Raw genomic sequence first — 14,894 nt, 5'->3', positions numbered from 1 at the left:
TTCAGTAGTATTACCCACTATTATAACTAAACCCAGTAGTATTTCAGTACCATAACCCCAGTATTGTCAATATGTCCAGTTTAATTTCAGTACTATTTCCCAGTATTATCAGTAAACCCTGTAGGATTTCCCAGTTCGACCAGTAAACCCAGTAATATTAGTCGTAGTATTTCCCAGTAATATTAGTCGTAGTATTTCCCAGTAACCCCAGTAATATTAGTCGTAGTATTTTCCAGTAAACCCAGTAATATTAGTCGTAGTATTTCCCAGTAAACCCAGTAATATTAGTCGTAGTATTTTCCAGTAAACCCAGTAATATTAGTCGTAGTATTTTCCAGTAAACCCAGTAATATTAGTCGTAGTATTTTCCAGTAAACCCAGTAATATTAGTCGTAGTATTTCCCAGTAAACCCAGTAATATTAGTCGTAGTATTTTCCAGTAAACCCAGTAATATTAGTCGTAGTATTTCCCAGTAAACCCAGCAATATTAGTCGTAGTATTTCCCAGTAAACCCAGTAATATTAGTCGTAGTATTTCCCAGTAAACCCAGTAATATTAGTCGTAGTATTTCCCAGTAAACCCAGTAATATTAGTCGTAGTATTTCCCAGTAAACCCAGTAATATTAGTCGTAGTATTTCCCAGTAATATTAGTCGTAGTATTTCCCAGTAAACCCAGTAATATTAGTCGTAGTATTTCCCAGTAATATTAGTCGTAGTATTTCCCAGTAAACCCAGTAATATTAGTCGTAGTATTTCCCAGTAAACCCAGTAATATTAGTCGTAGTATTTTCCAGTAAACCCAGTAATATTAGTCGTAGTATTTCCCAGTAAACCCAGTAATATTAGTCGTAGTATTTCCCAGTAAACCCAGTAATATTAGTCGTAGTATTTCCCAGTAAACCCAGTAATATTAGTCGTAGTATTTTCCAGTAAACCCAGTAATATTAGTCGTAGTATTTTCCAGTAAACCCAGTAATATTAGTCGTAGTATTTCCCAGTAAACCCAGTAATATTAGTCGTAGTATTTCCCAGTAATATTAGTCGTAGTATTTCCCAGTAAACCCAGTAATATTAGTCGTAGTATTTTCCAGTAAACCCAGTAATATTAGTCGTAGTATTTCCCAGTAAACCCAGTAATATTAGTCGTAGTATTTCCCAGTAAACCCAGTAATATTAGTCGTAGTATTTCCCAGTAAACCCAGTAATATTAGTCGTAGTATTTCCCAGTAATATTAGTCGTAGTATTTCCCAGTAATATTAGTCGTAGTATTTCCCAGTAATATTAGTCGTAGTATTTCCCAGTAAACCCAGCAATATTAGTCGTAGTATTTCCCAGTAAACCCAGTAATATTAGTCGTAGTATTTCCCAGTAAACCCAGTAATATTAGTCGTAGTATTTCCCAGTAAACCAGTAATATTAGTCGTAGTATTTCCCAGTAAACCCAGTAATATTAGTCGTAGTATTTCCCAGTAAACCCAGTAATATTAGTCGTAGTATTTCCCAGTAAACCCAGTAATATTAGTCGTAGTATTTCCCAGTAAACCCAGTAATATTAGTCGTAGTATTTCCCAGTAAACCCAGTAATATTAGTCGTAGTATTTCCCAGTAAACCCAGCAATATTAGTCGTAGTATTTCCCAGTAAACCCAGTAATATTAGTCGTAGTATTTCCCAGTAAATCCAGTATTATTTCCCCAGTATGACACCCTTAAAATTTCACAAAACGAGGTAAAGAGATCACTCATCCCCTACCTACCCAGTCAGACACCTAAACAAAAACAGAATGTACGATTTTAGAATAAACATTTATAACATTTTGAAATGTTCTTATTCATTCAACATCAACGTTTTGTTACATCAGCAAAACAATTCTGTTTTTAAAAACTATTAAGGACCTGTAATAACGCTTAACAACCAATAGTAAAGTAAATCCCAACTCACCCGAGCCTTCGCGCTAGTCTATTGAACTGCAGTAGGCTGCTGTTGCTAGGGACACGCATTGGGCCCTTTGCTAGGCTCAGCTGGCAGTCATCAAACGACAGGTCTGTGATGGGCAGCTCCAGGGCCCTATCAGAGCACGGAGAGAGCAGTCAGGACCCACCCCCTGACATGTCAGATATACTGTATATGTTGCAGGCATTTAGAGAAGTATAAAACACACAGATAGCCAGATGTAAACGATGCAACCTGGGGAGGCCACACACACACACACACACAACTAACTTGGCCATGATGCTTCTGACATTATTGGCGAACAGAGCAGGGTTGTTCTTCTCTTCCTCAGAAGGAGTGTAGAGAGGCAGGTACTGCATGGAAGAAAAACTCATTGTTATCACCTGCCCATCTTCCATTTCTCTTTCTTCAAGAGAGATTGGACGTCCGCACGCAATAAGACGCCCCACTATGTAACAATGGCGTCATATTTGCTGAGTCCACCTTTAAAAAAGAACCGTTACCTCAATCTCTATGGGGTTGTGAAACTGGCACAGTGTCAGCCACAGTATCTCAAACCTGAGTGGAAAGCGAGAGAGAGTAATCAGTTGATTCAGAAAGAAAAAAGGGGGAGGGGTGATGAGAGAATAGAGAGGAGTTGCGCATGGGGATATTGTGAAGATTAACCACAGGCCTAAAAACACAACATCCTCGTCCAATCTAAAACATATCGCCAGATGTGTGCCGCTTTTGAATATTGATGAGTGATTGTCAAGGACGCACAGAAATCCCAAAATGTGTGGAGCTTTTGTTTGCAATGTGTGATCTATAGGCTAAGAGAGCTGTTGTAGTAGTGTGAGAAGAAAACCTATTTGGTGAGAATTACAACACAGGGTACAACGTCTATTCTAGCTCCTAAAGGGGCAGTAGCCTACCTTGGGTGTAAAAAAAAAGGTTTTTATCTGCAGATATTCTATTGCTATTTATTTTGTTCCCAATCAAATTTACATGTTAATAGTATCTTCTGATTACAATTATTATGTCTCATATTTTACCCAAATGCAATCTATTAGCTTCCAAAATATAAGTACTGGAAGTATATCTAGCTGTCCGATAACGCATTCTGATTGAACGGCTGGTCCTGTACTTTGTAAAAACAGAGTACATGTTGGGAAAAGGTCTTGGTTCCTTTCTAAACATAGCAATGTGAATGCAAAGAGGACTCTGTCCACAAAATAGGTGAAGCGACCTGGCTAAAGAGTTGAGTCCTCATTCAAAGGCAAGGGCAGTATGAATACAAAGAAACTGAGTTCACTTTAAAGAGGACTGAGATGGGTTCTTTTAAAGAGGCCTATATGTGAAAACACCCTAAGAGACAGAGAGACCTAGAGACAGAGAGATGAAAATAACGAGGAAGAGATACTCACGCTCCAGGGCCTTGCCATGTCCACGTGATCGTATCCTGTTGGAAGAGGAAATTAGTTACACAGCAAGAATGGGGCCTACACAGAGGCTGCATCTGAATACTTTACACTGGCTTCCTCTCCTCTGTGGGCCAGAGACACAGACGCATGAATAGGGATCAAATCGTACGACGTACATCATTGTCTGTTTTTGTCCGTCAAAAACTCAAGCCAAATATTTTCAGACGAGTTCTATCTGTCTAAAGACAGACCATTTGTGCATTTGTCAGACAATCTGTTGTCATTCATCTGTCAACAGAAAACTCCCATTGAAAAAGCATTGGCTCCATCCGAAATACTCGAACACAAAATCACAGTGTGCTCATGGCCTAAATGAGTGACACACAGCAGGACTAGCGCCTACACAGAGGCTGCATCTCAATACTCTACAGAGGCTTCCTTTCCCCTCTCCTTCGTCTACAATGGTCTGAAAACTATGTACAAGTGAAAGCAACTTGGGGCATCTTCTATTTGAGACTTGCTTTGACTTTCAGTTATTTTGTGCTATTGCAGGTCAAGAGGAGAGGACGACATTGTAGAAATTAAATATCACTCCGCACGATTATGAAGCCACTCAAAACGGACACAGACTGACTCACGCCTTGAGAAGAGAGAATCTGTCAACGGACGAAGGGAGGGAGAGGGGAAGGAAAGATATGGAAAGGAAAGTAGGAATGGAGAGAGGGTGGTTTGGAGGAGAAGAGGGAGGGAAGGAGAGTAGTTGTATGCTTACCATTTTGTTGGGATAACGTAGGACTACTGGTTGGACTGGAACTGCTGGAATGAAGGCCCCTGAGAGAGAGAAATGTTACTGAGTGAGCTCGAGTGTGTGTCTATGCGTATTTGTGTGTGTGTGTGTGTGTCTATGTGAGCATATTCATACTCTCCCATATATACCGTATACCGGTTACTTGGAAATAGCCACGGGATGGTTTTTCAATACTGCTGTAACTATCATTTTTTTTATAAATGTGAATATTTCTAGGTACTTAAGTATACTGAAAAATATATATAAAACGCAACATGTAAAGCATAAGTACGATGTTTCATGAACTGAAATAAAAGATCTCCGAAATTTTCCAAATGCATACAAAGCTTATTTCTCTCAAATGTAATGCACAAATGGATTTCTCCTTTTCCAAAATAATCCATCCACCTGACAGGTGTGGCATATCAAGAAGCTGATTAAACAGCATGATCGCTACACAGGTGCACCTTGTGCTGGGGACAATATAGAGCTGACCCTATTTAGTCGACTGGTCGATTGTTTGGTCGCTAGGCTGTTGGTGGGCCGAGCGGTCTAAAAGATATGTTTTTATGGCATATGAGACACCGGTCTGATTCCCGCCTGTCTCAGTGGACTAATCCATTGCTGAGGCCGCGGGGTTGGCTCACCATTATCACCAATAGTGCATTTACCGTTCATTCCCATCATTTCTAATGTTTTGTTACGGCCATTTCTGTTAATGCATTCAATACATTCTTATATTCTTTAACCTTTCTCATTGTCGAGGGGACCACACAACCTATGCTACATTTGTGAGGAACAAGTTTTGGTTTATTTCATTCCATTTAGGAGTTGTCAATCAATTCATTGTCGTTTGTTTGTAGCGCTCCTGTCAATGTTGAGTAAGGACGCACACCTGATTATACATAGAAGTAGGCCGAGGCCACCTGGCCTGCACACAAATGTAGGCCTATAAAAATGTGCCCAATTGGGGATCTGATAGTATTTCTGATTGTCTTAATGCACCACCACCGTGGAACTTCTCAAAGTAATAAATTCTTCACCTCAAACAGCAAGTAAACAAAGTCTGTTCTTACATGACATTAGTTCCTCAACTCAGCCTAGTTAAAATCTTTCAACCACTCACCGTGAAAAGAAAAAGAATGGTCATGCTCTGATCCAGTGGAAACGTCATAAAATAAGCCTACCTGATTATTTCTTATCCCTTTCGCAAATAGCCTACAGCTATGTCTGTCTGGAGCTGACTGGAGCAGGAAACTGAGGGCCCAGAAAATGTTACACAATGTTGCAAGTTTGCTAGTGCTAGCTTCAGGATGGACCAAGTTAATAAATAACGCAATGTTTCAAGCTCCTTGCAGACAGGCCATGCGTAGCCAATTAGATTTATAGAATTTTTTTTTTTTTTTATCAAGATATTTTCTACCTGCAGGCTGCAATGTTATTTGTTGGCCTTATGTAGGCTATTTTTATATAGTTGGCAATGGCAATAGAAGTTACTTTGAGAATTTTGATTAAGTACATGATAATAATTTTGAGATACGAAGACTATTATAAATGAAAAGAAAACTGTTCCACGAAAATGTGCACATAAAAAGAATAACTGGCATGCAGATCGGTAGAAATGGTAAGATAAATTGGCACTCCAAATGGTAGCCTATTCGTAGCATTACAGCCGGAGCTGAAAAGCAGACTCTGTAAAGGCCAGCAGCAGTAGGAGGAAGATGCCACAGATGTCTCAAGTTGAGGGAGTGTGCAATTTGCTAGACCTGTCTCCCCAGTGCGTTAGCCTGCCTCCCCAGTGGGTTAGCCTGCCTCCCCAGTGCGTTGGTTAGCCTGCCTCCCCGGTGGGTGGGTTAGCCTGCCTCCCCGGTGGGTGGGTTAGCCTGCCTCCCCGGTGGGTGGGTTAGCCTGTCTCCCCGGTGGGTGGGTCAGCCTGTCTCCCCGGTGGGTGGGTCAGCCTGTCTCCCCGGTGGGTGGGTCAGCCTGTCTCCCCGGTGGGTGGGTCAGCCTGCCTCCCCGGTGGGTGGGTCAGCCTGCCTCCCCGGTGGGTGGGTCAGCCTGCCTCCCCGGTGGGTGGGTCAGCCTGCCTCCCCGGTGGGTGGGTCAGCCTGCCTCCCCGGTGGGTGGGTCAGCCTGCCTCCCCGGTGGGTGGGTCAGCCTGCCTCCCCGGTGGGTGGGTCAGCCTGCCTCCCCGGTGGGTGGGTCAGCCTGCCTCCCCGGTGGGTGGGTCAGCCTGCCTCCCCGGTGGGTGGGTTAGCCTGCCTCCCCAGTGGGTTAGCCTGCCTCCCCAGTGGGTTAGCCTGCCTCCCCAGTGGGTTAGCCTGCCTCCCCAGTGGGTTAGCCTGCCTCCCCAGTGGGTTAGCCTGCCTCCCCAGTGGGTTAGCCTGCCTCCCCAGTGGGTTAGCCTGTCTCCCAAGTGGGTTAGCCTGCCTCCCCAGTGGGTTAGCCTGCCTCCCCAGTGGGTTAGCCTGTCTCCCAAGTGGGTTAGCCTATGCTGCGCCCCTGCCCAGTCATGTGAAATCCAAATATTAGGGACTAATGAATTTATTATTTCAATTGACTGATTTCTTATAAGAACTGAAACTCAGTAAAATCATTACATTTTTAGCATGTTGTGTTTATATTTTTGTTCAGTATAAATACCTGCAGTCAACTTACTTGTGCCATTTCACCTGTCACACAACTGTTCGTAATGAAGCATAGCGGTAGACCCCAGCCCCAGTCACCTGATGTGTGTTTACCAGCACACAACATTAAGAGACTGGAGCCTTGGGAGTCACTCACTATTGTGCAACATGAGCCAGGTGACGTAGTTACAGTATGGAATTCACAACTAAATGTTTGCCAGCTAGATGTATTATAACTATTAAAGTTAACTGTCTAAAATGTGCTAAACGCTCTGTAGTTGTGCATTCGGTTTGCTAAATGAGTAGCTAGCTATCTAGCTAAGTGGTTCGCTTGTTTCATAATCAAGCTTCGCTTGGTAAAAGCAGAGAATCTCCCCCTGGATCAAGAGCCTTGCTGTCTAATATTTGTTTTGCATGTATAGCAAACTGTCAGTATCATTTTTGAGTTACTTATATAACTTGATGAGCTGGGATGTCTGCCCTGTAAATTGTTTGTCAGAGACTGTATAGAATATTCGCAATGACTTAGTTAGCATTTAACTAGCATTCGCCATGGGATTCTACATGTACTTGTTAGCATTGCTAACTTTCACATTATAGACTCAGTGGGGTTTGAAAACAGTTCCGCTATTACCGAATAACCTGGGATGGCATAAGGTTGGTATGAAGGTATGACAATCTGGACAACGCCCAAGCCTAATTCACACTCGGTGGATGACTGACATTCTGACAACCTTCTGTGTGTGTGTGTGTGTGTGTGTGTGTGTGTGTGTGTAAGATGACTGACAACCTTCCCCCTGAGGTCACACAATGTCAAAATCCCGTGTTAATGGTTAGTGTTATACAGTAGTACAGCCTGGACGTGAAACTGCTGGAGACTACCCTGACCTCTGGGTGCAATGGGACTAGAGGTCGACCCTTTCATTGGAATGGCCGATTAATTAGGGCCGATTTCAAGTTTTCATAACAATCGGTAATCGGTATTTTTGGCCACCGATTTGCCGATTTTGTTTAATAATGTATTTTTTTTAATATTTTTTTTAACTAGGCAAGTCAGTTAAGAACACATTCTTATTTTCAATGACGGCCTAGGAACGGTGGGTTAACTGCCTTGTTCAGGGGCAGAACGACATATTTTTACCTTGTCAGCTTGGGGATTCAATCTTGCAACCTTACGGTTAACTAGTCCAATGCTCTAACCACCTGCTTTAAATTGCACTCCACGAGGAGCCTGCCTGTTATGCGAATGCAGTAAGAAGCCAAGGTAAGTTGCTAGCTAGCATTAAAGTTATCTTATAAAAAACAATCAATCAATCATAATCACTAGTTAACTACACATGGTTGATGATATTACTAGTTTATCTAGCCTGTCCTGCGTTGCATATAATCGATGCGGTGCGCATTTGCGAAAAAGGACTGTCATTGCTCCAACGTGTACCTAACCATAAACATCAATGTCTTTCTTAAAATCAATACACAAGTATATATTTTTAAACCTGCATATTTAGTTAATATTGCCTGCTAACATGAATTTCTTTTAACTAGGGAAAATGTGTCACCTCTGCAACAGAGTCAGGGTATATGCAGCAGTTTGGGCCACCTGGCTCGTTGCGAACTGTGAAGACTATTTCTTCCTAACAAAGACAGCAGACTTCGCCAAATGGGGATGATTTAACAAAAGCACATTTGCGAAAAAAGCACAATCGTTGCACGATTGTACCTAACCATAAACATCAATGCCTTTCTTAAAATTAATACACAGAAGAGTATATTTTTAAACCTGCATATTTAGCTAAAAGAAATCCAGGTTAGCAGGCAATATTAACCAGGTGAAATTGTGTCAGTTCTCTTGCGTTCATTGCGCGCAGAGTCAGGGTATATGCAACAGTTTGGGCCGCCTGGCTCGTTGCAAACTAATTTGCCAGAATTTTACGTAATTATGCTTATTAAGGTTGTGCAATGTAACAGGAATATTTAGACTTAGGTATGCCACCCGTTAGATAAAATACGGAACGGTTCCGTATTTCACCGAAAAAATAAACGTTTTGTTTTCGAGATGATAGTTTCCGGATTCGACCATATTAATGACCTAAGGCTCGTATTTCTGTGTGTTTATTATATTAGAATTAAGTCTATGATTTGATATTTGATAGAGTAGTCTGACTGAGCTGTGGTAGGCACCAGCAGGCTCGTAAGCATTCATTCAAACAGCACTTTTGTGCGTTTTGCCAGCAGCCCTTCGCAATTCGTCAAGCATTGCGCTGTTTATGACTTCAAGCCTATCAACCCCCAAGATTAGACTGGTGTAACCGATGTGAAATGGCTAGCCAGTTAGCCGGGTGCGCGCTAATAGCGTTTCAAACATCACTCGCTCTGAGACTTGGAGTAGTTGTTCCCCTTGCTCTGCATGGGTAACACTGCTTCGAGGGTGGCTGTTGTCGATGTGTTCCTGGTTCGAGCCCAGGTAGGAGCGAGGAGAGGGATGGAAGCTATACTGTTACACTGGCAATACTAAAGTGCCTATAAGAACATCCAATAGTCAAAGGTATATGAAATACAAATCGTATAGAGAGAAATAGTCCTATAATTCCTATAATAACTACAACCTAAAACTTCTTACCTGGGAATATTAAAGACTCATGTTAAAAGGAACCACCAGCTTTCATATGTTCTCATGTCCTAAGCAAGGAACTTAAACGTTAGCTTTTTTTACATGGCACATATTGCACTTTTACTTTCTTCTCCAACAATTTGTTTTTTAATTATTTAAACCAAATTGAACATGTTTCATTATTTATTTGAGGCTGAATTGATAGTATTTATGTATTATATTAAGTTAAAATAAGTGTTCATTCAGTATTGTTGTAATTGTCATTATTACAAATAAAAAATATTACAAAATTAAAAATTAAAAAAAATAATTAAAACTTTTTTTTTTTTTAAATCGACCGATTAATCGGTATCGGCTTTTTTTGGTCCTCCAATAATCAGTATCGGCATTGAAAAATCATAATCGGTCGACCTCTAAATGGGACCATTACCACTAGGATACTGTAGGAGTTATGACTGGATGATTATGTAGGAGTATGGAGAGAGAGAGGGATGAGGAGGTATGAGAGGGAGAGAGAGGAGAGAGGGGGCAAGAGAAAGAAAGAGGGGATAGAGAAAGAGGGGGAGAGAGGGGAATATGCATGTGAAGGTCAGTGTGAGATTGAAATTTTAGTACAGCAGAGAGGAAGACATGAGGGAATTCAGGAAAGAAAGAGAAGATCAGACAAAAGTGAAAAGGGAAGATGAAAATATGATTAAGACATACTGTATGCCAGGGCTGTTTGGCAGAGAGCCAGTGAGAGGACTAAACAAGAGACACATTGGACAGCTAAATCCAGACAAGATCGAGGTACTTATTGTTGGAGCCAAAGTACAGTGAGAGAATTTGGCCTCACATTTTAATTCACGGGCAATAAAGGTAAAACACCAGGTAAAAAAAACTAGGTGTTTTATTCTATTGGTTTTTAAATCAATCCATGATTGCGCACCCCAATACATGTCAGACATGCTTTTAAGTTATGTACCCAGTAGGTCCCTCAGATCCTCTGGAACTGGCCATATAACTATCCCAAAGCCTAGAACCAAGAGGCATGGAGAGGCAGCCTTTAGTTATTATGACCCCAGCCTCAGGAATAGCCTGCCAGAGAACCTGAGGGGGACCAAGAGGCATGGAGAGGCAGCCTTTAGTTACTATGACCCCAGCCTCAGGAATAGCCTGCCAGAGAACCTGAGGGGGACCAAGAGGCATGGAGAGGCAGCCTTTAGTTACTATGCCCCCAGCCTCAGGAATAGCCTGCCAGAGAACCTGAGGGGGACCAAGAGGCATGGAGAGGCAGCCTTTAGTTACTATGACCCCAGCCTCTGGATCAGCCTGCCAGAGAACCTGAGGGAGACTGAAACTGTGGACATATTTAAAAGATCTTTAAAAAAACACCCCTTTTTAGCTTTGCTTTTCCTTAGGGTTCTTTTTAGTTGTTCCGATTTTACTGTTATTCTTTAGTTTTTTTATCCTCTTACTTAAATATTTAATTTTATTTTCATTGTTTTTATTTGTTTTTTCCTGTGAAGAACATTGTATTGTATTTCTGAAATGTGACGTATAAATAAAAATGGATTTGGACAGAGACACTAACAACCCAGAGTTAAACTAACAGCTGGGTTTGAAGGGGCAACACTACACAGACGGGAACACGCTTAGATAAACAGGGATTTACAGCTCCGGTCTGAGATTTGGTCAGTTAAATTGCTAATATATTACTATTTACCTTGTCATAGCTCAAAATATAAGAAAGTTACTCCATTGTTTATAAACAACAATGTATGCCTTTCCTTGCATCTGGAGCCCTGTCTATGAACTTCTGTGGTTACATTTCCCTCGCCCCATCCCTCAGCTGTATACCATCCCAAATGGCCAGGACACCATTTTGTTGTTTTTCGTTTTCCAGAATGTAGCTTAACTGAACAGGGTGAGACAGGTTTAGAAAAGCACGGCTTATGGGGACAGGACAGTGACACAGGGGTAGAACAGAAGGGATTACTCTGTGGGGACAGCTACAATGAAGAGGGGTCACTAGTGGGAACACACACACAAAGCCACAACACACACACGCTGAACAGAGACACACACACGCTGAACAGAGACACGTACACGCTGAACAGAGACCCACACACGCTGAACAGAGACACACACACGCTGAACAGAGACACACACACCCTGAACAGAGACACGCTGAACAGAGACACGTACACGCTGAACAGAGACACGCTGAACAGAGACACGCTGAACAGAGACACGCTGAACAGAGACACGTACACGCTGAACAGAGACCCACACACGCTGAACAGAGACACACACACGCTGAACAGAGACACGTACACGCTGAACAGAGACACGTACACGCTGAACAGAGACACGTACACGCTGAACAGAGACACACACACACACTGAACAGAGACACGCTGAACAGAGACACGCACACGCTGAACAGAGACACGCACAACAGAGACACACACACGCTGAACAGAGACACACACACGCTGAACAGAGACACGCTGAACAGAGACACGCACACGCTGAACAGAGACACGTACACGCTGAACAGAGACACGCACACGCTGAACAGAGACACGCTGAACAGAGACACGCACACGCTGAACAGAGACACGCTGAACAGAGACACGCACACGCTGAACAGAGACACGCTGAACAGAGACACGCACACGCTGAACAGAGACACGCACGCTGAACAGAGACACGCACACGCTGAACAGAGACACGCACGCTGAACAGAGACACGCTGAACAGAGACACGCACGCTGAACAGAGACACGCACACGCTGAACAGAGACACGTACACGCTGAACAGAGACACGCACACGCTGAACAGAGACAAGCTGAACAGAGACACGCACACGCTGAACAGAGACACGCACACGCTGAACAGAGACACGCTGAACAGAGACACGCTGAACAGAGACACGCTGAACAGAGACACGCTGAACAGAGACACGCACACGCTGAACAGAGACACGCACACGCTGAACAGAGACACACTGAACAGAGACACGCTGAACAGAGACACGCACACGCTGAACAGAGACACACTGAACAGAGACACGCACACGCTGAACAGAGACACACACACACGCTGAACAGAGACACACTGAACAGAGACACGCACACGCTGAACAGAGACACACACACACGCTGAACAGAGACACACTGAACAGAGACACGCACACGCTGAACAGAGACACGCTGAACAGAGACACACACACGCTGAACAGAGACACGCACACGCGGAACAGAGACACGCACACGCTGAACAGAGACACGCACACGCTGAACAGAGACACGCACACGCTGAACAGAGACACGCACACGCTGAACAGAGACACGCACACGCGGAACAGAGACACGCACACGCTGAACAGAGACACGCACACGCTGAACAGAGACACGCACACGCTGAACAGAGACACGCACACGCTGAACAGAGACACGCACACGCTGAACAGAGACACGCACACGCTGAACAGAGACACGCACACGCTGAACAGAGACACACACGCTGAACAGAGGCACGCACACGCTGAACAGAGACACGCACACGCTGAACAGAGACACGCACACGCTGAACAGAGACACGCACACGCTGAACAGAGACACGCACACGCTGAACAGAGACACGCACGCTGAACAGAGACACGCACACGCTGAACAGAGACACGCACGCTGAACAGAGACACGCACACGCTGAACAGAGACACGCACACGCTGAACAGAGACACGCACACGCTGAACAGAGACACGCACACGCTGAACAGAGACACACACGCTGAACAGAGACACGCACGCTGAACAGAGACACGCACACGCTGAACAGAGACACACACACGCTGAACAGAGACACGCACACACTGAACAGAGACACGCACACACTGAACTGAAATACACACACATGGAAGTGCGCATTCAAGACTCACATACACAGTGACAGGCACAAGGGGTGCGATTTTCAAACCCCACTGAGACTCTGTAATGCAAACATTAGCAATGAGAGAGAGGGCGAGCGAGACAGACACACACACACAGAGCGAGAGACAGACACACAGCGAGAGAGAGGCAGCGCGAGAGAGAGAGTAACACAGAGAGTGACAGAGAGCGAGAGAGCGACAGCGACACAGAGAGCGACACAGACAGACAGAGAGACACAGACAGACAGATGAGGACCTGGTCAGCATAAGAACACATACCAGGCTTGAATGTGATGAGGCAGGATCTGTTGGTACACGTCCCCTCTGGAAATATCATTATCTGCAAACACACACACACACACACACACACACACACACACACGGGTACTTATCTAAATACACAGTACACTGAATTTGACTTCCAAGATTGAGGAAGGTTGGTCTTTACGTTACCTGAGGCCACTCCCCTCCAGCGTGGGCTCTGCGTTTGATCTCCTCAACTGTCTTCTTGCGAGAATCCTGGTCCGACCGCGACACGAACACTGGCCTTATGAACTTTATCAGAGCTGGTGGGGCAGGGAGAGACAGAAGGGGATGAGGGAAAGACATGGGGGAGGTGGGGGAAGGGGGAGAGAGAAAGATGGAGATAAAGGGAGGGAAAGAGGAATGATAGAGATGAATGATTAGCACAGCATAATATCATAAGTATAATAATGTGATCATGACAATATAATGACAATATGGTCATCATTAACACCTGGTCTCACCACCTCATACTGTTCCTCTCTCCAACCGTCATGTCCACTAACCTCACTAACACACAACAGTTACTATCTATCAGAACACTATGGTTCTCACCGCCACTGACGGAGACTGAGGGGGTTTCTCAGTATGCATACTACCGTGCTCCCCACTCTCATGCTCCGAGCGCATTCTCCGACAACCTTCTCTTGAGGACCTTCTTGTGAGGTTGAGGGTGTGGAGAACGCATAAAACAATACATTCGAGAAGCAGTCACACTCCCCCTACTGTATTACCTCACGCTGCACCTCCCCCAACTGTATTACCTCACGCTGCACCTCCCCCAACTGTATTACCTCACGCTGCACCTCCCCCTACTGTATTACCTCACGCTGCACCTCCCCCTACTGTATTACCTCACGCTGCACCTCCCCCAACAGTATTACCTCACGCTGCACCTCCCCCAACTGCATTACCTCACGCTGCACCTCCCCCAACTGTATTACCTCACGCTGCACCTCCCCCTACTGTATTACCTCACGCTGCACCTCCCCCTACTGTATTACCTCACGCTGCACCTCCCCCTACTGTATTACCTCACGCTGCACCTCCCCCTACTGTATTACCTCACGCTGCACCTCCCCCAACAGTATTACCTCACGCTGCACCTCCCCCAACTGTATTACCTCACGCTGCACCTCCCCCAACTGTATTACCTCACGCTGCACCTCCCCCAACAGTATTACCTCACGCTGCACCTCTCCATTCACTGAACCTTCTTCCAGCCAGGGCAATGGCAACCATAGACGATACAAGATGTACACAAACCAAACGCTTTACTTCATAGTTATAA

At 44.3% G+C, this 14,894-nt stretch overlaps 1 protein-coding gene across 2 annotated transcripts in view; it reads right to left on the bottom strand.

The window, feature by feature from the left end:
* LOC115175643 (lysophosphatidylcholine acyltransferase 1) overlaps positions 1–14,894 on the bottom strand; it is a 36,153-nt gene that overhangs the window by 3,811 nt on the left and 17,448 nt on the right. The window contains exons 4-11 of one of the 2 annotated variants that reach the window (XM_029735047.1): positions 13,754–13,866; positions 13,580–13,640; positions 4,131–4,189; positions 3,362–3,396; positions 2,459–2,513; positions 2,226–2,308; positions 1,944–2,069; positions 1,759–1,770 (exon numbers count right to left, since the gene is read on the bottom strand). In XM_029735047.1, the coding sequence (XP_029590907.1) occupies positions 1,759–1,770; positions 1,944–2,069; positions 2,226–2,308; positions 2,459–2,513; positions 3,362–3,396; positions 4,131–4,189; positions 13,580–13,640; positions 13,754–13,866 (544 nt within the window). The remainder of the gene's footprint in view (positions 1–1,758; positions 1,771–1,943; positions 2,070–2,225; positions 2,309–2,458; positions 2,514–3,361; positions 3,397–4,130; positions 4,190–13,579; positions 13,641–13,753; positions 13,867–14,894) is intronic. The other variant, XM_029735048.1, reaches the window with a different exon arrangement.

The sequence above is a fragment of the Salmo trutta genome, chromosome 36 (assembly GCF_901001165.1).
Source record: "Salmo trutta chromosome 36, fSalTru1.1, whole genome shotgun sequence".
Lineage (NCBI taxonomy): Eukaryota > Metazoa > Chordata > Actinopteri > Salmoniformes > Salmonidae > Salmo > Salmo trutta.
The sequence above is the reverse complement of the archived record's forward strand: the minus strand, read 5'-3'. Positions and strand labels throughout refer to the sequence as shown.